The 22,206-nt window shown below is 58.8% G+C and overlaps 1 protein-coding gene across 6 annotated transcripts in view; it reads right to left on the reverse strand.

Annotated features, from left to right (window-relative positions):
- Positions 1–743: 743 nt before the first annotated feature.
- GNG12 (G protein subunit gamma 12) overlaps positions 744–22,206 on the reverse strand; it is an 80,311-nt gene continuing 58,848 nt past the window's right edge. For all 6 annotated transcript variants that reach the window (XM_077904982.1, XM_077904979.1, XM_077904983.1 and 3 more), the window contains 2 exons: positions 6,435–6,553; positions 744–4,589 (listed from right to left, as the gene is read on the reverse strand). In XM_077904982.1, coding sequence (XP_077761108.1) covers positions 4,464–4,589; positions 6,435–6,527 — 219 coding nt within the window. In that variant the 5' untranslated portion in view covers positions 6,528–6,553 and the 3' untranslated portion in view covers positions 744–4,463. The remainder of the gene's footprint in view (positions 4,590–6,434; positions 6,554–22,206) is intronic.

Consider the following 22,206-nt stretch of genomic DNA (forward strand, 5'->3'; position numbering starts at 1 on the left):
TTTGCTGCCTGGTCCATAACCAGTCACTGGCCACCTTTTTTCCCTTTCTGGATGACGATGTTCTTCCTTCATTCCATGGGAATCTTGGCCCTAGGAGAAGGAACTAAGGAGGAGTAGGGTACCTTTGGCACACACTTGGTGAATATGAGTCATTGGGAGTGTAATGGCCTTTTCATTTACCTGTTTCCATGGTCACAGTTGTGTCTCAGGACAGGAGACAGCCCTCACACATCAGATGTCGTATCATTCCTCTTTAATAACCTCCACTGCCTTCCAGTTGCTTACAGGATAAATGGGTACTATGGGAGCACCCTGCACCCTGGTTTTGAGGCCACTCTCCTCTTCTTCCTTCACTTCCTCCCAAGACTTCATTCCAGTGCTTACAAAGTTTCTCTTTTCTCAAGACCCAAAGGTTTCCTTTGGAAACCTTCTCAGGCTTCACTGATACGGAGCTGCTTCTCCTTCCTCTGGGATCCCACGGTACTGTACTCTGTTCACCTTCTCACATGGTACTCTAATTACTAGTTTATGCACCTGCCGTTCCCACCCACCTTACTCCGGACTGTGAGCTGTGCTCAGGCTGGTGTGAGTCTTGCTCATTCGAGTGTCAGAGCCTGTGTTCAACATCTGGTTCTCAGTAGGTGTTCAGAAAAGGTTAACTGAATGGAGGGAAAGGGAAGAGAACTGGTCTTCTATTAATTTATTCAGCAAACCACGGGAAGGATGATACAGTGAGGCACTGATCCATTGTTAAAGAGAACAACGTTTTAATGAAACTTCTTTCAAATCTGTGAAGTACATGTGAAGTAAGTGCTTTTATTCTTTCCATAGGACAGATTTCCAAACAATGATCACAGTGCTTAGGTTAATAAGATGCTAGACAGATGAGTAGCCAGAGAATGCTATGAAATAACAAAATCCCTTCAACCATATATCAAACGCAGATTACCGAGACATCAAGTGAATGATGTTTAGAGTTACATGACTAAAAACAAGACATTACAGTAATCAAGTCATAAAACTAGAAAAAGTTATGTAACAAAAAGGCCTTTCAAAAGCTATTAAATGAGCATACGTGATAGATGAACCAATTGTATATCTGAAGCAGCTTATAGCACCAACATGTTGGCAGGACCTGTAGAGAGGGTAGGCCGCTGGACCGAGGCATCGTTGGGGGGTTGGGGGAAGTTCCCACCATCATCTACTTTGAGCCTCCTGTTTTACAGATGGTGAAACGGGGGCCCAGCAAGATGAAGTGCCTTGTCCAAAGTCACATGACACAGGGACACAAGATTGGCTGAAAAACACTCCAAGGCTACGATCCAGGCCGCCCAACTTTAGGTAAGGGTTCTATTTTAATTTACACATAATTCTATTTGATGCATGTGTTTTGTTCCCATTAACAGCTCCACCATAAAAGAAATCAATACAATTCATAAGACATTCCAGTATTATATTTTATTGAGAAGGACTGACACGTACTGCCCTTCATTTCTTGGGCCTCTAAAGATCTTCAGTCAATAGCTGGAATAATCGGATAACACTTCTGTTGGTTGTAAATTGGCTGAGAAGGTGGCATCTGAAGACAACGTTCAGCACCTCTTTTACTACCTAAACTAACCTATGCCTCAAAATTGCTAAATCATTGGTATAATTTCTTTGATAGTTTGAAGATTAGTAAAGTACAAAAACAGTACAGAAAGAGAGCAGGTCAGGTCCTTCCTTTAAAAGGTAATTATGGCACTTTGATTTTAATAAGGTAAGGAAATGTAAAAACCAGATTCTTTTTAGAAGAAAAAGTAACTACAACCTCTACCCTTGTGGACAACCTGGTGTAATGTGTTTCTATAAAATACTTTGGATTCAAGAACTTTTGTCTAGCATATTTTGCCATGGTCCTGGGGCCTCGATTGGACAGATTTATGCACTAACAAACATACAAGAATAAGAAAAAAGATCAGCGTTAACAGAAGCAGTATTAAAGACAAAAATATAATGAACCTATTTAAATAGCTTCCTAGATATGAAGCCAAGAAGCTGCACGTATATTATGTGATTAGTGTGTCTTTAAAGTGGTGCTTTGGGGAAAGAAACCCACCGTATACGGGGCACTTGTCCATTATCATAAGCAAGCTGCTGCAGAACAGTTCAATCGTGGTTCATAAGTAGATTAAAGCCTGATAAATAAAAGTGACTTCTGCATATCCTATACATAGATTTTCTTAAATAGACATCTAGCTGTAAGTAAATCAACATTTAGCTACAATTTTTCCGCACTGGGTCCAGCGTCAAAGGATGGGATTTCACTTCTCTTGAACATGCCCTACGCCCAGTTAAGAGGTTACAGGACAGCCGTGCTCCTAGCCTTTATGATATCTGACTGGCAAAAAATGTAACCTCCCGGGACCTCAAGTCCATTCCTTACCCACTACAAGCATATCAACAAATAGAGAGCAAAACCTACGTGGCTCCCGTTGGCTAAAAAGATAATTTAGTACTAAAGAATAAACTTATGCTTGCTACTGAAAAGGTGCATAGATACCGAGTAGGTATGATAAAATTTCATAAAAATATTTAACAAGCTGCATTATAAATACTTAAGGAAAAATGTTAAAATCAGAATGAAAATACGATTAGTGTTCTGAAACCATCAGTAGAAAAATACACTTGTTAAAGGAAAAGGCCTCATGGAGTGAAGCGTTAAGTGTCATGTGTTTTTAGTGCACATTTCGAATGTCACCTCTCTTGCTCCTGAACAGGCGCCTGTAATTTTCTTGGAAACCGGGCGTGTTGCAAAACCAAGCGGGAGATGTCAAGGGGTTAAGGCCAGTGGCATGATTTTCCACATGATGTTGGAAAAGTGAGGGCAGTTCACAATGTTGAAAAGATAGGTGGCTGGGGAAGTCCTGACTCGGTTTGAGCAGCTTAAAAATAGCCCTGCATCTGTTCAGCCCCAGTCAGCTTCAGACTCGGAACCCAGACGTGCGACTGTAGGGGCGGGGGGGGGGGGGGGGGGGGAGGGCTTGGGTGGCAGAGCAAGAGCGTGTAGGACTAGGGGAAAGCGCTGTAAATAGTTCCATCTTGGGGGTTGGATCCTTTTGGAAGGTGAGCTTTTAATCCTTCATTAGTAGATATTTTAAGGAACTAAAGATGAATTAAAATATCAGAGGCTTGTGTATGGCGTGCGCCCTTAAGGGAGTGTTTTTTGTTTAAAAAAGGGGGCCCTTCCTCCCTCTTTAATAAAACTAAGATACTCTGTGGCCTAGGAGATTCCTTGGGATGCCCACGGGCAAGCCCCAGGACTTGAGGGCTGAGTTCACACCCAGAGGAACATCCAGGAACCTGAGGACAGCTGCTGGCACCCTGAAGCCCAAGTGTACTCCAGGTCTAAGCCTGCCCTGGGGGGTGCGGACAATCGGGGAACACGCCGCACCCCCTTCCCCCGGGTATTTGACAAATCTGATGCCTTTGGCTCCTGTAGGGTTCTTTCCCACCACGGTCCACCCCGTTGGGGCCGGGAGGTGAGCCTCACCTCTGCAAACAGCCGTCCTGGCCAGAGAGGCGAGCTGAAGGGCAGGGCAGAGAGGAGGAAATCACAAAGTTTGGCTAAGAAAAGCACACGGCTTTTACACATTCTCGCTCTCTGCGCCGGGCTCCCGTGGACCCTCCTTTACTTTAAGCATCAAGGCGGACCTTCCCCTGCAGGGCACGTCCCCCTCACTGCAGAGAACACGAGCCCCCGGGGAGCAGCTGCCCACAGTCCTGCCCGGGGCCTCTTCCCCTTTTCAAGACCCGCGATCGCTGAAGCCCAAAGGCTCCCTTGGGAAAACCTCAGAGGAGGGCCTGTAGTTCGGTTTTTAATTTTACTTGGTGCAGTTGATGAGCTAAGAGGTCAGCAAGGAGTCTTCCTTACCCAGTTACAGTGGCTCCGACCTTAGGACGTTCTTTACTTTTTGTACGGGAACTCCGTACATAGGACAGGGCAGAGGCGTGGCTTCTGGAGCTGAGGAACTGAGAGACGTTTTAACAAGGAAATAAGCCTTGAGACGTGTATATACAAAGACTTATACACACGGCGCTCCTCACCCAGGGACACGGTGCAGGTCGGCACAACCCTAGGATGATGTAAAGGCTTTAGGACTTAAGTTATCACTGTTTTTTTTGTTTTTTTTGTTTTTTTTTTTTTTCGAAATGGCCCAAACCAACTTTTCTTAAGCAGTAACCCAAGAGGACACCATAGTTATCGAGTGGAAAAGAAGACCGTTATTCCGTATTAAATCAGAAAAAGGTGTTTTAAAGAAAAGGCAACTTGGAAAAATAAAGACGTCGGAGTCGATTATTCCAAGTTAGAGTATTTTAGTTATTAGCAGTGGTTACCAGATAAGCTGAAGGTAAATTTCTTCCAAGGAGCTGCTCATAATTTGCTTTGTTGAGGAGAGGCGAGGAGCCCTTTCACTGTTCCTCTATAGGATGATGCAAGTTTTTTTATCCTTGAAAGGGTTTTCTGAGGTCGGTATCCCTATCAGCAAAGGGTCGCTCCTGGCGTGCTCCTCACAGTAGGACATGAGGTCCGCTGATGCCTTTGAAACCTGACGTGTAGAAAAAAACCAAAGCAGACATTAAAAGTAGAGTTGAGGGGGGCACATGATGGGACGGGCACTGGGTGTTATTCTATATGTTGGCAAATTGAACACCAAAAAAAAAAAAAAGGAGTTGAATGCTGAATGCTGGCCCATTGGGTGGAAGATGGTGGGGTGATACTTTGAGAGCCAGCCTCGTTCTCCTCTATTACTTGTTAGTTAATAAGGGGAAGAGGCTCATAAATGGACAAATCTGGCAGCTCTGGCCTTGAGTGATCAGACTTCAAGGTCAGACAAAAGGACATCACGTGTCTCCTGGGGTGAGCACAGAGGACGTCCCCCCAGCTGGCACGTATTCCTGCCAAAGTAATGGGAATCGGATCATCGCACGCAGGTGGTATCCAAAGCGAGGACCCTTCTGCAAAACACGCGGCCTGGATCCTTCCAAAACGGACTGTGTGCTGGGTTATCAGAGGATCCTAAATGTCATCGTTGTACTGTGGCCGTGAAGAAGGATGCCCTTGTGTTAGGAGCCAGGTGGTGAAGTAATCAAGGGGGAAGAGTGACCATGTCTGCGAACGACTTCCAACTGGTTTATCTTTTTTTTTATTTTTTATTTTTCCAACTGGTTTATTTAGAGGATGTGTGTTGTGTGGGTGTAGACAGAGAAAGCACATGTGTCGAACTGTTAATCATTGGTGAATCTTGGCAAAGAGCATATGGGTGTTTGTTGCTACAACGGACTATCCATAGACTTGAAAGGTCTCAGAGGGTGGGCGGAGGGGACGCATATGTGAATCGGGGGACGTTGTGTCTTAGTTTGTATTTGATACAGGACTGGAATGCAGGACGGAGTTCAGGAACTGGATTCCTGGCTTGGAGTCAATACTCTTGAGAGAGAGAGAGAGAGAGCGCGCGCGAGCGAGAGGGGTCAAGTTCTAGAAGAGCTTCGACAGTTACTGTTAAACACTGGGCTTGGGAAAATAAAAAGGAGAGACCAAACCCAAGCGGGAGGACTCCGTGCCTTCCTCTGGCAGGAGTTAAAAATGGAAAATGCCATGCCTGGGTGGGATATCCCACAGAACCGTCAGCCCAGAGCCTCCAGGCAAGGAGCACGGGGCAGCTGGGGCCTGTCAACGGCATAGGCAGCCTCCTGTTTTGGAGACAGGTGACTCTCCCCAGGCCCAGAGGAATGTATCAGGTGACTGCTTCAGTCTCTAGGAAACAGCATTCGTCACGACATTCCAGGGCGTGCAATGCCGCGTTCCCTCTTGGGATTTGGGGGGCAAGGGCTGGGCAGCCAGGCGACCTTATAAATGCCTTCCCGTTTCTTCCAGAGCTCAACGAAGGCTGGCACTACTGCCCCTGGGTGCAGAACGTGTCCTTAAAATAGTCTACATGCATTTAAAAAGCAGCGGGCAAAAATAAATAAATAAAAAATAAAAATAAAAAAAAAATAAAAAGCAGCGGGCCCTACACAAAGGAGGCCGTGCGCGTTGGCTCGCTGCCCACGGCTACTTCACCCGTACGGATCACTCTGGAGCGCTCAGCGAACTCCAGAGGTACGACAAGGGTGTCCAGACAGCCCACCCGGACCCCCGTTGCAAGGCGGAACAGAGATCACGGGACCTGATGGTGCTCGTTCAGGGAAGGCAGGTGCCCATCTTCCCTGGGTTTTAGGTTTTTCCGTCCAAACAGGCTTAACTCCGACCCTTTGGCTGCCCAGGGCTTTGGGAGACTCCCCGCTTGGCCTGGGAGGATCCCGAGCCCAAGCCGCCCTACGGGCATTACCTTCCCTGAAACGTGGCCCAGCGTCTGCAGAGCAGAGGGGCCTCGTCCCCGCCGGCTTCTCACCTTTATTCTCTCGATGGAGGCTTCCATTCTCAGCTGTTGCACCGTTCTCCGTGCCTGGGCGATGTTGTTGGTGCTTGCTGTTTTGCTGGACATCTTCAACTCTTGTTTCTACCTGAAACCTGAAAAAACCACAACTGTTTAGACGGTCCCAAAGCCTCCGTTTCCAAGGGGGAAAGGGTGCACCTCCCCAGTCGTCGCGGGCTCTGGGAGGTAGTTACTAGAAGGCCCTCCCCCTGGAGCTCCTCCGTGAATCTTTTGCGGCACAAGGCATCTAATCCATGCACCCCAACATACGGCACGATGGAGCCTCTTCTAGAATCTTTTTTTTTTTCTTTTTTTTTCTTCTAGAATCTTCTAAGAGGAAACACAAACATCTGGGGTAGTTAGGGGCCTGCGGCGGCTGCGTCTGCAAGCCAGGCCCCGTTACCCGTGGTCTAATATCCCTGCTCTGCACCGTAACGGAGGGTTTGACTTTTATCTCATTTTGGCTCCTTCACCCAACTACTACGCGGATTCAAGCCCCGGCACCAGGGAGTGGCGCGGGAGGGCACCTCTGCGGAACTTTGCACAAAGGGTGCGTTTTTAGGCGCCATCGAGGTTTGCAGCCGCGTGAGGAATGCTAGGCCGATGAGGAAGTGTGTGTTCAAGAAAAAGTGGGGACCTTTCCGCTCAGACTCTCGGTGATGGACGCCCTGCGTCCACGCCAACATCGAAGGGGATCCGTGGAGTGGCTGGGAATTCTAACCCGACTCCCCCCGCCCCCCTCCAGTGGCCTCTTCGGGCACTGGAGCCCGGCCCCATTGGGGCTGTGGCTGACGACGCTCCTCCGCGGCCTGGGCCCTGGGGTCAGGCTGCTCTCCTGCCCTGTCCCCAGCCACCTGGGAAGGGCTCGAGGGGACCTCCGGGGCTGTGAGCCCGTCTAGGGGTGGGTGCCCCCGTGTCTGGGGGATGCGAGCCGGCCAGACCCCAGGGTGGTGGCCTGAGGACCCGCGGGAGCAGGTGGACGCGAGGGGCCTCCCCCACCAGCTGGACTCAGTGTCTGTTCCCCAGACGCCGGCAGGGACCTGGGCTGACCCCGCACTCCCGAGGCCACAGGAGGGTTGTGAGCTGGGGCCGCAGAGGCTGCAAGACGGGAAGCCACCCCCTTGCCCCCCCGACGGCGGCCACGTCCTGCCCCCTCGATGCCCCACTCCCCTGGCTCCTTGGTGGCCACGTCCACCCCCGGCTCCCGGCGGCACCCTGCCCTCCTCCCACAGCTCACCCCGTGCCCCCTGCCCCCTGGCTGAGCTCTGAGCACTGGCCCCGCCTCCAGAATGTGAGCAGGATTCCCCTGGACAGGGCCTGGGCTCCCGGGCTGCAGCCTGAGGACTCTAATGTCCCTGTGGCGTGAGAACAGCGCGCAGCACCCTCCTTGCCTCCAGGGCACGCGGGCTCCCAGGCCCGAGGCAGCCGTCCTGCCGCTGCTCCACCTCCCAGGCACCGGCTGGGGCCGCCCCTGTGCCCCGCGTGGCTCTGAGCAAACTGCTCACTGTCAGGCTCCCTTTGCAGGAATGCCTGCGGGGGGGGGGGGGGGGGGAGGGTCCCGCGGAGCACCTCCTCCCGGCCTACAGCACCCCGCGCCCCTCTGAGCCTCCCGAGGGGGTGCTCTGCTCTTCCCTGGGGGCAAGGACGTCTGGCTGGCGTTCGGGCCACCAGCTGGATAACAGGCTCGCTCTCTTCTTGGAGAAGAGCTTCCGAGGCAACGACCGCCTGGCGTCTGCACGGAGCCTCCGGTGCACATGCTGCCTTCGTGCGTGCGCAGGAGCCCGCGAAGCCGCGCCCTGCCCTCAAGGGTGGATTATGGTTTCATCCTCACCTTAGGGATGAGGCCCCCGAAATTCAAGACCCTGGCTCCCGGCTCACGCGGCTCCTAAGCCCGGAACCAGCCTGTAGGCCTCTCCCCGCAGCAGCCACGCTCCGCCGCCCAGGGAAGGGTGCAGTTCCCGTTCATCGGACTCACACTCGGGGCGAGGGTGACCCTGACACCGACGACCTGGAGTCGTGGGCTTGCTGAGTGCCCGGCGTCTGTGCAACGCCCCTTCTGCTGCGGAAAGCGTCTGTTGTTTAGTGCCCTGAACAGCAGATGTCCCCTGTCCTTTCCACGAGCTGAGCAACATGTTCTGGGTGTCGCGGGGAGGCAGGGCTGAGGTCAGCGTTCGGAGACCCCGGGCCACTAGCGCTGTCCCTGCCCCAGAGGCGCAAAGGTCTGCACGGACCCCGGTTTGATTAAAAACTCCGCGACCTTGTCACTCCGCCTCTGCTGTCAATGCCTCCCTGTCCTCGTCGTCCCCCCGTCTGTGGCAGGGGTGGCAGGCAGCAGCCCTACCTCACGGGCTGGCTGGGAGCGCCGCCAGGAGCGTGGGTGCAGGGCTGTGCCCCGTGCACACGGCTATTTAACGATCAACGAGCGCGGGTCCCGAGGTTCCCTGGCAGACGAGGATTCACGGCAACCCGATCGGCAGCGGCATCTTTCTAATACTGCCGGAGACAGGGTCCGTGAGCCCTCCAGGAACACGCATTTCACCCCGTGCACACTTAGCTTCAGCCAGAGCCTACAGGCTGAGGGCAGACGTGTTTGGTTAGGCCCTGCACAGGGTTAATGCAAGCGTGTGCACGTGCATGTGTGTCCGTGTGCGTGCACGTGCGTGTGTGCATGTACAGGTGTGTGTGGTGTGTGTCTGCATGTGTGTGCACACATGCATGTGTGCGTGTGTCCATGTGCGTGTGTGTGTACACGTGTGTGCAGGTGTCCATGTGCGTGCATGTATAGGTGTGTGTGGTGCGCGTCTGCGTGTGCGCACATGTGTGTGCACACATGTGTGTCCATGTGTCTGCGTGTGTGCATGTGCACATGGCTGCATGTGCATGTGTGCGTGCATATGCATGTGTGTGCATGCAGGTGTGCACACATGTGTGTGTTTTAACTTGAAAGATGTTTCACTTTAAGATGAAGAAAGATTTCTGGAAAAATGAGAAAATCTTGCAGAACCGGGCTGGATCCGCGTGGCTGCTGCTGCTTTGACATTTGCCGGCACACCTGCGCGTCCCTCCATCTTAACCTGTCCCATGGCCTAGGTCGGGACCGGAGCTCACTCCTGCCCTTGCCACCACCGAGTGCTGGGGCCCCGGGGAGGGACTCATGACCTACTTAAGCCTCGGATTTCTCACAGGGAAAACGGGGATAATAGTACTTTTCTATTTCAAAGGGCTGTTGAGAGCATCAGATAAAACAAGCATGTGAGAGCAATAAATGCGAAGACTACTTGTGCTGAGCGTGAGCACCTACATCCTCTGGTCACGTCCCCTGGATGGGCTCTCAGCACCCCGCGGCCCAGCACCTCGCACCCAGCACCGGGCTACCCCGCCCTCCCCTGCTGTGCCCTGAGCACAGCGCCACGCAGACAACACCGCCCCCCGTGTCATCAGCTCCAGCGTGCCTCCCCCAGAGTGACACGTCGAGGTCCTAACCCCCAGCAACCCAGCTGCCTTTGGAAACAGGGATTTTAGGGGTACGATTCTGTGGGATGAGCTCAGTAGGCTGGGCGCCGATCCCATCCGACCGGGATCCTCACGAGAAGACCGTGGGCACGGGTCCTGTCGCTGCCTGACTGCAGACGGCTCGCCTCCCGGACAAATCTGGCCTTGCAGCCACTCGGGTCTGTGGGGCTTTGTGACGGCAGCTCAGGCCAACCGAGGCACCGAGGCTCTCCCCCAACTAGGGGTCCCCAGGGGTGCACGTGTCAGGATCTGGGTAGCGCGAGGAACAGCCAGGACTTGGGGCCTAGCTCACCGTCGGCTGTGCCCTGGGGACCGGGGGGGGGGTGGCATCCTGGCGTCCGTCAAGAGCTCAGGCTGCTGACAAAGTAGGTGCAGCAGCCTCGGGATTCCTGGTGCCCTGCCGCTCCGGGCCTGGCTGTGCTCTTGCTGGAAGTCAGCCCCTGCCCCCGCAGCCCCCGCAGCCCCCGCAGCCCCCGCGCTGGTTGCACAAGCTCCCCGGCCCCCATGAAGTGCATTGTGCTTGTTGTGAAGGGACACTGATGGCTGCAGGATGTCAGGCTGCTGCAGGGTGACCTCGCTGTTTCTGCTCAACGCCCCGGAGCCCGAGACTTGACAACAGGGACGTGGAACCCAACGCTGCCTCCTGCCCATGGGCACAGCCTGCAGCTGCAAGAGCAAGCATGGCCTGTGAGCGGCACTTCCTGCCCTCCTCCGTGCGGCTCTGAGAGCAAAGGGCACAAGGCACCGCCTGCAGGGCCTGCCGGGCCAGGGGGAAGCGAGAGGCGGGGCGGGGAAGGCGGGGAAGGGTGGGCGCTGGGCGAGCGGCGCTGTTGCCGGGCTCTGTGGGCCCAGGGTCGGCGCAGGGAGGACAGCAAACCACCGTCTCTCAAGACCTTGAAGTCCTCTCAGGGTCATGCTCCGGGGGCGCCCGGGGGCTCCGTGGTGGAGCCTCGGCCTTCAGCTCCCGGCATGGCCCCGGGGTCCTGGGATGCAGCCCTGGGCGGCCCCTGTTGCGGAGCCTGCTTCTCCCTCCCTCCCTCCCTCCCTGTCAAATAATAAAACCCTTAGGAGCAACCAGGTAGCAGGTTTTACACCTGCAGACGCTTGCAGCCCTGCCGGTACCGTAGAGGAGCTCATGCCGCCTGCTGCCCACGCACACGTCCTCGAGTCCTGATGACGACCCTGGACGGCGATGCTGCTGTCACGATGATTCCTGACGACTACCCTCGTGTACGCAGTAAGCGAATTCCGTGGATCCTTTCATTTAATCCTCTCAGAGAGGAGCTCTGTTCCCGTTTCGGTTTCACAGATGAGACGCAGGTCATAGGTGTCTTGCCAAAGGTCGTGCCGATGCCCGTGGCGGGGTGGACCGGGGCCCCGACTCCCGGGGCCGTCCTCTTCACCGCCTGCAGGGCCTGCCTCTGACCGTCAGGAACACGTGGAGGACCGGGAGGCGGCAGGGAGCACTCCACGCAGGGCCTGCTGCTCAGGCACGAGGTCGTCACGGCTCAGCCACAGCGGCCGGGTCCAGCGGCCTTGGGAGAAGGCCCGAGGGAAGGAGAACTGGTTCTAGGTAAGACACAGGATGACCCCACGTCCCCGGGAAGCCGCAGGAAGCCACGAGAGTGAGCCTGTCTGGCTAATAAACCCGGAGACGGCTGCAGAGCCTGAGTAGAGGGTTCCTACCTCCCCTGTGTGTCTGCAGCATCTGGGGCACTTGTCATAAGAAAAAGTCTGATCCAGTCGGTCTGTGGCAGGACCCAGGAGTCCGTGTTAAGCCTTCCCATGTGGGGCGCCCGGGGGCTCCGTCGGTGAAGTATCTGCCTTCTGCTCAGGTCGTGACCCCGGGGTCCTGGGTTCGAGCCCCGCGTCGGGCTCCCTGCTCAGGGGGAGCTGCTTCTCCCTCGGCCCTGCTTGTGCTCTCTCTCAAATAAACAAATAAAATCTGAAAAACAACCCAAAAAGCTTCCTCGGTGATTCTGAGTCGGTTCCTAGAGAAACGCCAATACAATGCTCAGTCTTGCCTCGTGGTTCTACCCATGTGTGCGTTTGCTCGGGAATTAAAATACGTCCGCGTGAAAGAACGGCTCTTCCCACCCATACTCAGCCTTCAACGGGGTGAACCAGGCCCGGGAACCGCCAACTGCTCCCACGACCCGGACTTGCAGGGCCAAGCACCCGACGTCAGCGCTGACGGCCCCGCGGGCTCCCCTGCTGCACGGGGTTAGGCAGGTTTCCGAGCAGCCCTTCCCTCCGGGAAGTGCCTCCTCTTGGTGCCACTGGCCCATCCTGTCCTTGTCCCCTGAGGAGCCTTTCTACAGCTCCTGTTCCTTCCTCGGACTCAGTTTTCGGAGGCTCCGTCCCGCAGGACAGAGGCAGCGGCATGGTTGGGGCTGTGACCGTCAGGTCCGGCGGCGCCTGGCTCGTCCCTGCTGTGACCTGCTGCCGTCACTTCTCCAGACTCGGGCGTGCGTGACTGAGCTGGGACGGGACGACGGGGGTCCCTCGGGCAGGGCTGTCGGCGCGAGAAAACCGAAGAGCCTACGTCGGGTCCTGGGTGCCTGCCTGACCCGAGGGCCTTCACGGGCAGACGAGGCTCCGGCCCCGTGACCCACGACTGCCAGCCTCGGGGAGAAGCCGCTGAAGGTCCCGCACACGGAACGCCGCTGCTTCACCAGGACCCCGGAGGAGCCGGAGACGCCCGCTGCCTGCGCCCACCCTCTTTCCAAAGCCCTGTCATCGGTGAGTGATGCCCTCACGGCCCTAATTCCCCCTAATTCCCCCTAATTCCTGAGACCACGCACTGGGTACGGGTGCTGGGGGGGCAGGCAGGTCCCGAGGGGTGGCACTGGGTGCAAGGTGCTGGGGGGGGCGGGCTGGAGGGCGAGTCCCGAGGGGCAGCCCTGGGCTCGTGCCGACCATCCTGTGAGGGGGGAGGCCCCAAGGGTTTCTGAGCAGCAGCACCAGGCACAGGGAAGATGAGAGAACAGCAGAGGAGGAGGAGGGTGAGCAAGCGAGGGGCACCGAGGCTGCAGGGGTGGGGGTGGGGGGTTATGAGGGCCTGAGGGAGGGCCGGGGCTGAGGCCGGAGCTCTGGGATGAGGCCGGGAGGCCCCGCAGGTACAGGGGAGGAGACGCAGGGGGGCGGGCGGCCAGCGGCTCAGCCCAGGAGCCCACACGCAGACCTCCTGCGCCAACCTGCAGGCGTCACACGGAGCAAAGGAAGCCAGGCTCGGGCGCAGGCGCCATTGATTCTGGGCGCAGGACGTCCGAGGCGCAGCCAGTCCTTGGCGACGGAAACTAGCCGGGCGGAGAGAGGGCGAGAGGACGGCGAGCTCACCTTCAGCCAGAAGGTTCTGGGGAAGGACGTCAGAGGACGCGCATCTCTGGCTCCACGTGTGCAAGGGCTCCGTGCCGCCCATCGGTGCAGGCACCCGCGTGACACACGCCCCCGAACATGACCGTCGGGTGGGAAGGTGCTTCCGTGGAACGTCAGGATTCCAGGCGAAGCCGGAGAACTCACAACAGGCCCCTGATCTGGCACCGACGCCGCGGGACGGTCCCCCCCACCCCGTCCCCAGCCGTCCCCGGGGGCGTCTCGGTCTCCGGCCCTCCTGTCCCAGGCTGCCACCTGCCACCTGCGTCCTCCGAGCGGGGCTGTCCTGAGCGGCTCTACCCGTTTCCCCGCCATCTGCCTCCAGGGCTGGCACAGGGCAGGCCCCGATGGTCGCAGGACCCCCACGCACCCCGCCTGCCCCCGACTCCCCTCCTGGACGCAGGGCCCTGCTCTGGACCCGCTTCTCCGCCTCCCCTTGCAAACAGCCTTCATCCCGGGTCTCCAGACCCCACACCTTGTGCCCCGTGCCCCCAACACCCAAGGAGGGACCGTGTGCCACAGGGGAGGGCGGCGGGGGCCTTGCCGAGCCTGGTCCCCCCCCCCCACAGCTGCCCACCTGCCAGGCAGCTGCCACCCAGGAGCCTACATGACTGCAAAGCCACCTCCAGAATCGGGCTGTCTCGCAAGCCGGAGGGTGGCTGGGAGCGGGGCCGTGCCCCCCTACGGGCCGTCCTTCCGCCCCCCGGAGACAGGCCTGTGCCCTCCCGGCTCCTTCACACGCCAACCCCGCCGCCCTGGGCCCACGAGCCTTCCAGAATCCCTTGAAAGCCGCGGGCAGGGTGGGGGACAGCCCCAGAGTGTGTCCGCCAAGGCCACGCCTTGAGGTGTTGGGGCCACGCCACCCACAAGGGCCCCACGTGGGGACCGCGCAGGCGACGGCACAGCAGGGAATAGCCCTCGACGGAGCACATGACGCGGTGAGGACGCCCGGGCCCGGACACGCGCCCTGGACACGGTAAGGACACCGGAGCCCAGACACATGCACCCTGGACACGGTGATGACGCTGGAGCCTGGACACGGTGATGACGCTGGAGCCTGGACACATCTGCCCTGGAGGGAGGAGGACCCTGACCCCCGGGGACACCGGCCTGCTGAGGGCGGCTGAGGCTGACGGGTGCCGGGAGAGCAGTGCCGAGGGCCCATCTGCAGTCCCCAGAGCCCCCGCCCGGCACCCGGTCCCCTGGGGGGGCCTCTCCGCTGCAGGGTCAGAGGGCGGCGGTGACTCTGAGGGCGCAGCGCTCTGCAAGTGTCTCCCGTCCGGAGCCCAGGGCCCCCAGGGGTTTGCAAGGGCAGCTTCTCGCCTCAGCGCGAGCTTGTGCTCCTTCCTCAGCAGCACCTCTCCCTCAGCCTCGGCCCGGGGCCGCCCTCGAGCATGTGGCGACGCCAGATAGCTGTCCCCCGTCCCAGGAGGTGTGCGTGCCAACCCCGAGCCCAGCCTGAGCTGCTATCTGGGCCACCAGACGCGAGGGCCCAGCGAGTCCAGGGGAGGGGAGGAGGGGGGAAGGAGAGGAGGGGGGAGGAGGGGAGGGGGGAAGGAGGGGGGAGGGGAGAGGTCCCCGCTGCGCCAGGACCTGCAGCCACCAGGGCCGAGGCAGAGGAGGCTAAGTCCCTGGTGGCCCCTGGGGTGAGGGGAGAGCGCGGGGAGCCCGGATGCGCAGGCTGCTTCAGCGGCGGGGCCTGCAGGTGCACTTGCGACCTGGTCCCAGGGGCTGTGCCAAGGCTCGCACGCGGGGGCAGAGGGAGCTGCGGGGACAGAGCTGACGCTCCTGCTCTTGCCACTCAATGGACCTCGCACACCCTGCTGACTGCCGGCCCAGCCTCAGTTTCCTCATTTGCAGGATGGGCACCCCGGGGAGCCGCGGAGAGGCTGAGCAGTGAGCCAAGCTCCTCAGGGCCGGCCCTGACCGCCGCCGCCCGGCCGCCATGGGAACGGCCGCCAAGGAACGGCCCCGAGGGCCGCGAGGAGCTCAGGAACCAGGGACCCGGGAAGGTGCCGTCAGGAGGAGCACAGGCTCCCCAGAAGCACCGGCTGCCGAGCGGCGCTCCTCCCAGCAGCTCCTCCCGCCGGACGCCCTGAAAGCCTGTGGCCCGGAACCGCCCGCCGCTCCCCCCGCGGGGCCACCAGCGGAGGAGACACGAGGGAAGCGTCCTGGGCCACGGCCCAGGTGCACAGGCTCCTGGGGAGGACGCTCCTTAGATGGCAGGGTGGTCGCAGGCGAGGCCAGGCTGCCTCCACGGGCCCAGAGGCCTCGGCAGGGCCGTGGGCAGTGGGGCAGGGAGCACGGGGTGCACGTTGGGCACGGTGCGGGCGGGGAGCACGGGAAGCAGGGGAGCACAGGCCACACAGGGAGCACAGGGAGCATGGGGCGCACGGGGAGCACGGGCCACATGGGGCGCACGGGAAACACGAGGAGCACAGGCCACACGGAGCATGGGGAGCGTGGGGCGCACGGGGAGCACAGGGCGCAGGCCCCCCTGTCTGGGGGTCGCTTGGAACGGGGCTGACGCCCGCTTGGCTGGTAGCTCCCAGTCCCGCCCGGCGGGGACTCCCGGCAGCTACGCAGGGAGCATCGTGCTCTCAGCTCTGCCTCCACAGGGGCCCCGTGGCCTGCGCTCCGGGCCCAGCTCCTGACACCCACTCGGGCCTGCAGTGCAGCCGCGGTGGGGACCCTGGGCGGGGGTCACGGGGCCTCCTCGGGGGACCCCGCACACTTGGCCTGTGTGCCCCGGCCTCCCCGCCGTCCCGCGCTGCCCCCCTCCGGGTCTCCAGCTCCCGCCTCTCCTGGGCCTCAGGCCTCGGGCTCCACGCCTCCGTGTGGCTGCACACCTGCACCTGCTGCACACCTGCGGGGTGGCCTTGGCCCCGTCCTCCACCTGCCAGAACCTTCCTCCCAGGCAGTCGCCCTCCCTCGATGGGCCACACCCTCGGAGGGGCTCCGGCCATCCCACTCCCCTCGCCTGCCCCCCCCCCCCCCCCGCCCCAGGAGAAGGCGCTGCTGGCACCACTTACAACCCACCCTGATGCCAGGTGGCCATGGGCGGGCGACCCGGCTCGGTCCCGGCCACACAGCCCAGGACCATGATCCAGGATGACCCATGCTCGTCCCCACCCCCTGCTGCCCTCACAAGGCGACCTCCATAGTGACCCGTGCTCGTCACGCTCAAGGACACAGAGGACCTTGTAGGCTTGCTCTCCTGCTCGGGGCAGGCCTCCCTGGGATCTGGTGCTTCAGGGTGTGGCCACATGAGGCGCAGCAGGGCCGGGGGGGAGCGCGTGGCCTCAGCAAGGGGAGGTGAGCAAGACGGCTCGCTGGGCCGTGCTGCGCCCCGAAGGCCTCCCGGACCCGCCTGTGCAGCGACCTCGGGCCCAGCAGATCCGTCCCTGGACAATGCTCAGTAAACATCAACTGACTGGGGCAACGTCCTGCCTCCCACGAGCGCATCCTGTACTCAGACGGGGGCCTGCGGCGTCGTTTCCGCTAACAGTCAGGCCAGGATCACAATTCTGGGCCGAGCTCTCCTGCTGAGATCCCGTCCCTCCGGTGACCCCTGGGCACCCTCCCCTCACTGCGCTGGGGGTCTTGCTGGTATGAGTCCCCGAAGGCCACCTTAATTCCAGGCCCTGCTGGAGGGCAGGCGTCTCTGCAGCCTCCTGCCCACTGACCATCAGGGCGCAACAGACTCGCCACACGGGGACCAGCAGGACCCTGATGCAGGCGGCGTGTCTCAGCTGCTGCGTGCCGGGGCCAGGGACGGGCAGCGAGGGCGGGCTGGCGTCACACAGGCGACAAAGCGTGCTGGATGTCATCAGGGCCGTGGCTACGCTGGGAGGTCACAGAGCAGAGGGGCGCGCAGTGCCCAGGCACAGGGATGGCCTCCCAGAGGGGGCGTCTACACCTATGCCTTCGACGGAGGAGCCTGCTCCAGGGCCGTCTACAGAGAGTTAGATTCACGCCTAGTGATCCCCCCACCGCGAGGAACATGCGGCGGATGAGCCTCAGGGGTGAGGGAAGCGTGTTTCCACTGCTGTTCGCTAGAGCAACGCGGGGCTGGGCATGGAGACACTCGTGAGCTCAGACCTTCCAGGTCCCGGCGGCCCGCGTGAGCGAAGCCTACCGTGGAGCCGGGACTGCTCTGGGCAGTGGCTGGAGCTCTTCCAGAGCCGCCTCACAATCCTTTACAAGGAGCCTAAAAAAAATATTTATCTTTAGAAACCAATAACTGTAACCCAGGGCATTTATCCTAAGGAAATAACCCAACATAAAAGGCATGTGCATATAGAGGTCTTTAGTATTATTTGCTGAAAAGTGGAAAATGGAGAAAACAAAATGCCCCAAACACCGAAGCGGACAAACCGTGCTACGTGAGCAGGAGGCAGCTTCCTACAGCCTTGCAGGTTCGATTCTGAAGGTCGTGTTGCCGGGTAAGAGTGTTCAGGATATTACAGGAAGGGAAACGCTGGTACGTGTGCCCCTGGCAAGGTGTACGAGACTCACGGACGCGGACGGACAGCGACCAGGACTCGGGAGGGTGAGCCCGGCTGCCTCCGCGGGACTAGGAGCGCGCTCCTGCTATTGCTGTTTGAGCGGTAAGACCAGCGAAAACTCCAACCATACGGTCGAGGCCCCCACATTTCTCCCTCCCGCCGCCGGAGCGGAGGCCGATCGCTGCCCGCGGGCCGAGCCCAGGCTGCCGTCAGCTGGCGCAAGTCCGGTCTGGGTGCGACACGGACACGCACGCGGCAGCCGGGCCGCAACCGACGGCAGGGGCCCCGGGGCCCGGGGTACCTGCTCCCCGGCCCCCCACGGAGGAGCGTGGTGGTCTCGGATCCGGAGTCGGGACATCGGGGCTGCATTCACCACATGGAAAATCTGCCAGGCACTCCAGGAACACGGATGGGTGCACATTAGGACAAGTTATCGAAAAAATACTCTTACCTAAGGACGAACTCTAAAATCAAGGAAGCAAACTCTAAGTCAAGACTCACACTGGCAGCGGGGGTGGGGGGCGGGGGGCGGAGTCGGCCTGCAGATCTGGTTTATGGGGCCCACAGAGAAGTAGTTAAAACAGCAACAACAAAGCAGCGCCAACGTTTAGAAATTGAGAGTTTGCACATAAAAATCCAGATTCCTGGCTTCTTTCCAGAGAACACGTTCCCATATGGTTGCCGAGCTGCGGCCCAGGCGCGGCACATGGTCCTGGGGTGGACGGGGCCCACTCACTGCCACGCTGCTCGGCCTGGGGCCTTCAGCCTCCGGGGTTTTGACCAGGGGGTAAAAGCTCTTTGGGAAACTCGTTCCAATGTTTCAAGTCGGTGGTGGGACCAATGACAAGCTTAGGAATCAACGATTTTAAGGTCCTGAGATAACTTCAGTTCTTTCTCCTTCTCCTGTGAGAGGTGGCACGAACGGGGGGTGACTGGCCGGACACAGACTCCCCAACACCCCTTCAGAAACCCCCTGGACAAAGCCAGTCACCAAAAGACTCCTTCACAACAATGTGCATTAATATTAGGACACATCCTGGGCAGCCCGGGGGGTGCAGCCGTTTAGCACCATCTGCAGCCCGGGGCGTGATCCTGGAGACCCGGGATCGAGTCCTGCGTCGGGCCCCGGCATGGAGCCTGCTTCTCCCTCAGCCTGTGTCTCTGCCCCCGTCTCTCTGTGTGTCTCTCATGAATAAATAAATAAAATCTTTTTTTTTTTTTTTTTTAAAGACACATCCTTCTGACCCCGGTCTCTGTTTTTTACCCCTGACTATTCCCCGACTGCCTGGGCTTTATTCATTTATTAGGCATGTGCCGGTTTCTCCTGGCGGCGAGCCACTGTACCTACACCACACACTCACAAGGAATTTAAGAATTCTGTGATCCCGAGGATTTGATAAATTCAGCTGAGCCGAAAACAGCCACGGGGACCAAAGAGGTACGCACGACTCCCAGCTCTAACTCCGTGCCGGGCGCTGTGCTCAGAGCTTCCGTCCTCGTATCGCGTCGTGAGAGAAGGATGGTTATTACCTCAAAAGGGGAATATGGTTAGAGCCTTAAAGACAGAGTCGAAAAGTTGAAGAAAAAGAAGAAAAAGTGTGTAGAACAGTGTGCACAAAGTGACACACGCTAAAAAAAAAAAGAAATATTTTTGGTTATAAATAAAGACTCTCAGTGAGAGAATGCTAGTAAATAAAAAAAAAAAAAAAAAAAAAAAAAGAAGGCTAGTAAATCATACCATGTGATTGGCCTCCCTGGCAAAGTGCTATTTTCTCCTCTTTGGAACATTCAATGACCTGGTGGTGGCAGACGTAGATTCCTTAATGATAATAGCTAATGTTTATTTTAATGTTTGCTAGAAAAAGATAATTACGCACTAGACCAACGGCTTTCTGGATGATACCGCTTAAGAAGAGGCTGACTTTATCCGGTCAAGAAATGGGCAAAACGCATGAACAGACATTTCTCCAGAGACGACGTACACATGGCCACAGACACAAGAAAATGCTCCGCGTCCCTGGCCATCAGGGAAACACAAATCAAACCCACCACGAGACCCCCCCCCCACAGCAGTGAGAACGGGGAACATTAACAAGTCAGGAAACAACAGGTGTTGGGGAGGATGTGGAGCAAGGGGAGCCCTCTGTGCTGTTGGTGGGGACGTGACCTGGCGCAGCCGCTGTGGGAACCTGTGTGGAGGGGCCTCAAGGAGGTAAAAATAGAGCTGCCCTATGACCCCACAACTGCACTGCCGGGGATTTGTCCCAAAGGACATGGATATAGTGACTCGAAGGGGCACACGCACCCCCGTGTTTATGGTGGCAGCGTCCACAAGAGCCGCAGCATGGAAACAGCACAGATGTTCACCAGCTGAGGAATGGATAAGGAAGATGTGCTGCGTAGACACGATGGGATCCCAGTCAGGCGTCAGGGCCCCTGGGGTCCTGCCCGTGCAAGGCCGGCGCCGCCACCCAGGGCTGTTAGGGGAGGGAAGGAGGTCAGAGGAGGGGCAGCGCCATGTGGTCCCGCTCATCCAGGGAATCTCAGGCACAGGGTCATGGGGAGGGAGGGAGAGAGGGAGGGAGGATACACTAAGCTGACGAGGGGGGGGTTGGGGGACGAAGCACAAGAGACTCGTAACCCTGGGGGACAAGCTGGGGGTCGCTGGAGGGGGTCACAGGGGATGGGGTCACGGGGACGGGGTCACGGGAGGCGTGGTCACTGGGACGGGGCCACGGGGGATGGGGTCACAGGGACGGGATCACGGGGACGGGGTCACGGGGGATGGGACCACGGGGATGGGGCACGAGGACGGGGTCATAGGGGATGGGGTCATGGGGTCACGGGGATGGGGTCACAGGGACAGGGTTACGGGGGATGGGGTCATGGCGACGAGGTCACGGGGGACAGAGTCATGGGGGATGGGGTCATGGGGACTGGGTCACAGGGGATGGGGTCACAGGGATGAGGTCACGGGGGATGGGGTCATGGGGATGGGTCCAGGAGGAGAGGTCATGGGGACAGGATCATGGGGACAGGGACACAGGGGATGGGGTCACAGGGGATGGGGTCATGGGGTCACGGGGATGGGGTCACAGGGATGGGGTCACAGAGACGGGGTCACGGGGTCACGGGGATGGGGTCACGGGAGTTGGGGTCACAGGGGACGGGGTCACGGGGGAGGCCCGTGGCGGGAGGAGCACTGGCGTGTCTGAGCACTGCCCTGGAACTAATCATACTCCGCGCACTAACTTGAATTTAAGTAGAAATTTTTTTAAGAAAGAGGCGAACTTAAACACGGAGTTAACTTAAAATACGTTCAAAGGAAAACAGGAGACCCGACACCAGGGCTGCTCGCAGCGACGACTACCCTGACGGCGGCGAACCCCGTGTTTTACTCGATGGAACAGCAGGGACACAGTGTCTACTTCATCAGGAGAACAAAGGTCTCTGGTCCCCAAGGGCAAAATTCAGGTCCCGCTGGGTCACTGAGGTCGGGTCTCCGGGTGGCTCTGCCCCGAAGCGCCTCCCAGGGTCCGACGTGGGGAAGGGGAAGGGAAGTGCGGCGACCACAAGCACGGCCTGGTGCGCGAGGAACCCGAGGCTCGGCCCCCGGACGGCCACCGAGCATGTTGCACCTCGGCCCTGGCGCAGCGGGGGGGCCCGCTCACCGGCTCGACCGGGCAGGCCAGCGTCGGCAGACCCAGGCACGTAAAGCCAGACACGATGAGCTCGTTAGCGGGTAACGCGGCCACCTTGTCCCGCGGCGCGAACATCTCTCCGTCCAGCACTCGAGAGTTTCCCCTCGGCAGCCGGGACGGCGTGAGGCCGCAGCCACTCGTGACCCTCGGGGGGCCGCTGGACCAGGAGGGACGAGTACGGGCAGGACGCCTCCTGCCGGAGGCACACTCGGCAGCCGAGGCCTCGGGGAAGAGGGCCGCGTGGGCTCGCGCCCATCTAGCGACCCCTGAGCTTGCTTCTTGGCTCTGCCACTGAAACAAGACCCCAAAGACAGACAAACGGAGAAACCAAAAAAAAAAAAAAAAATTTAAATTTAAAACATGTATTTTTCAAACTTCAAAAAGCTCCAAGAGCAATGAATCCAGGTGGCGGCAGGGTGGTGGCGGCGGGAGCTAAGCCAGGCGGCGGGAGCTAAGCCAGGCGGCGGGCCGGCTGCCCCCCCCCCGCCCCGTCCTCGGCGACGCTGCCCTGGGGAGACGGGGGCGCAGCAGGTGGGCGCTGCATAGTCTTCTGCAAATGTATCGATGGGAGGAAACGGTGTTTGCCCGTAAGTAGGGTGCTGAGGCCGGCCAGCTGCCACGCTGCGCTGAGCCACTCTGGCTGTGGGGGGG

Source organism: Canis aureus, chromosome 8, assembly GCF_053574225.1.
Source record: "Canis aureus isolate CA01 chromosome 8, VMU_Caureus_v.1.0, whole genome shotgun sequence".
In the NCBI taxonomy this organism is placed as follows: Eukaryota; Metazoa; Chordata; class Mammalia; order Carnivora; family Canidae; genus Canis; species Canis aureus.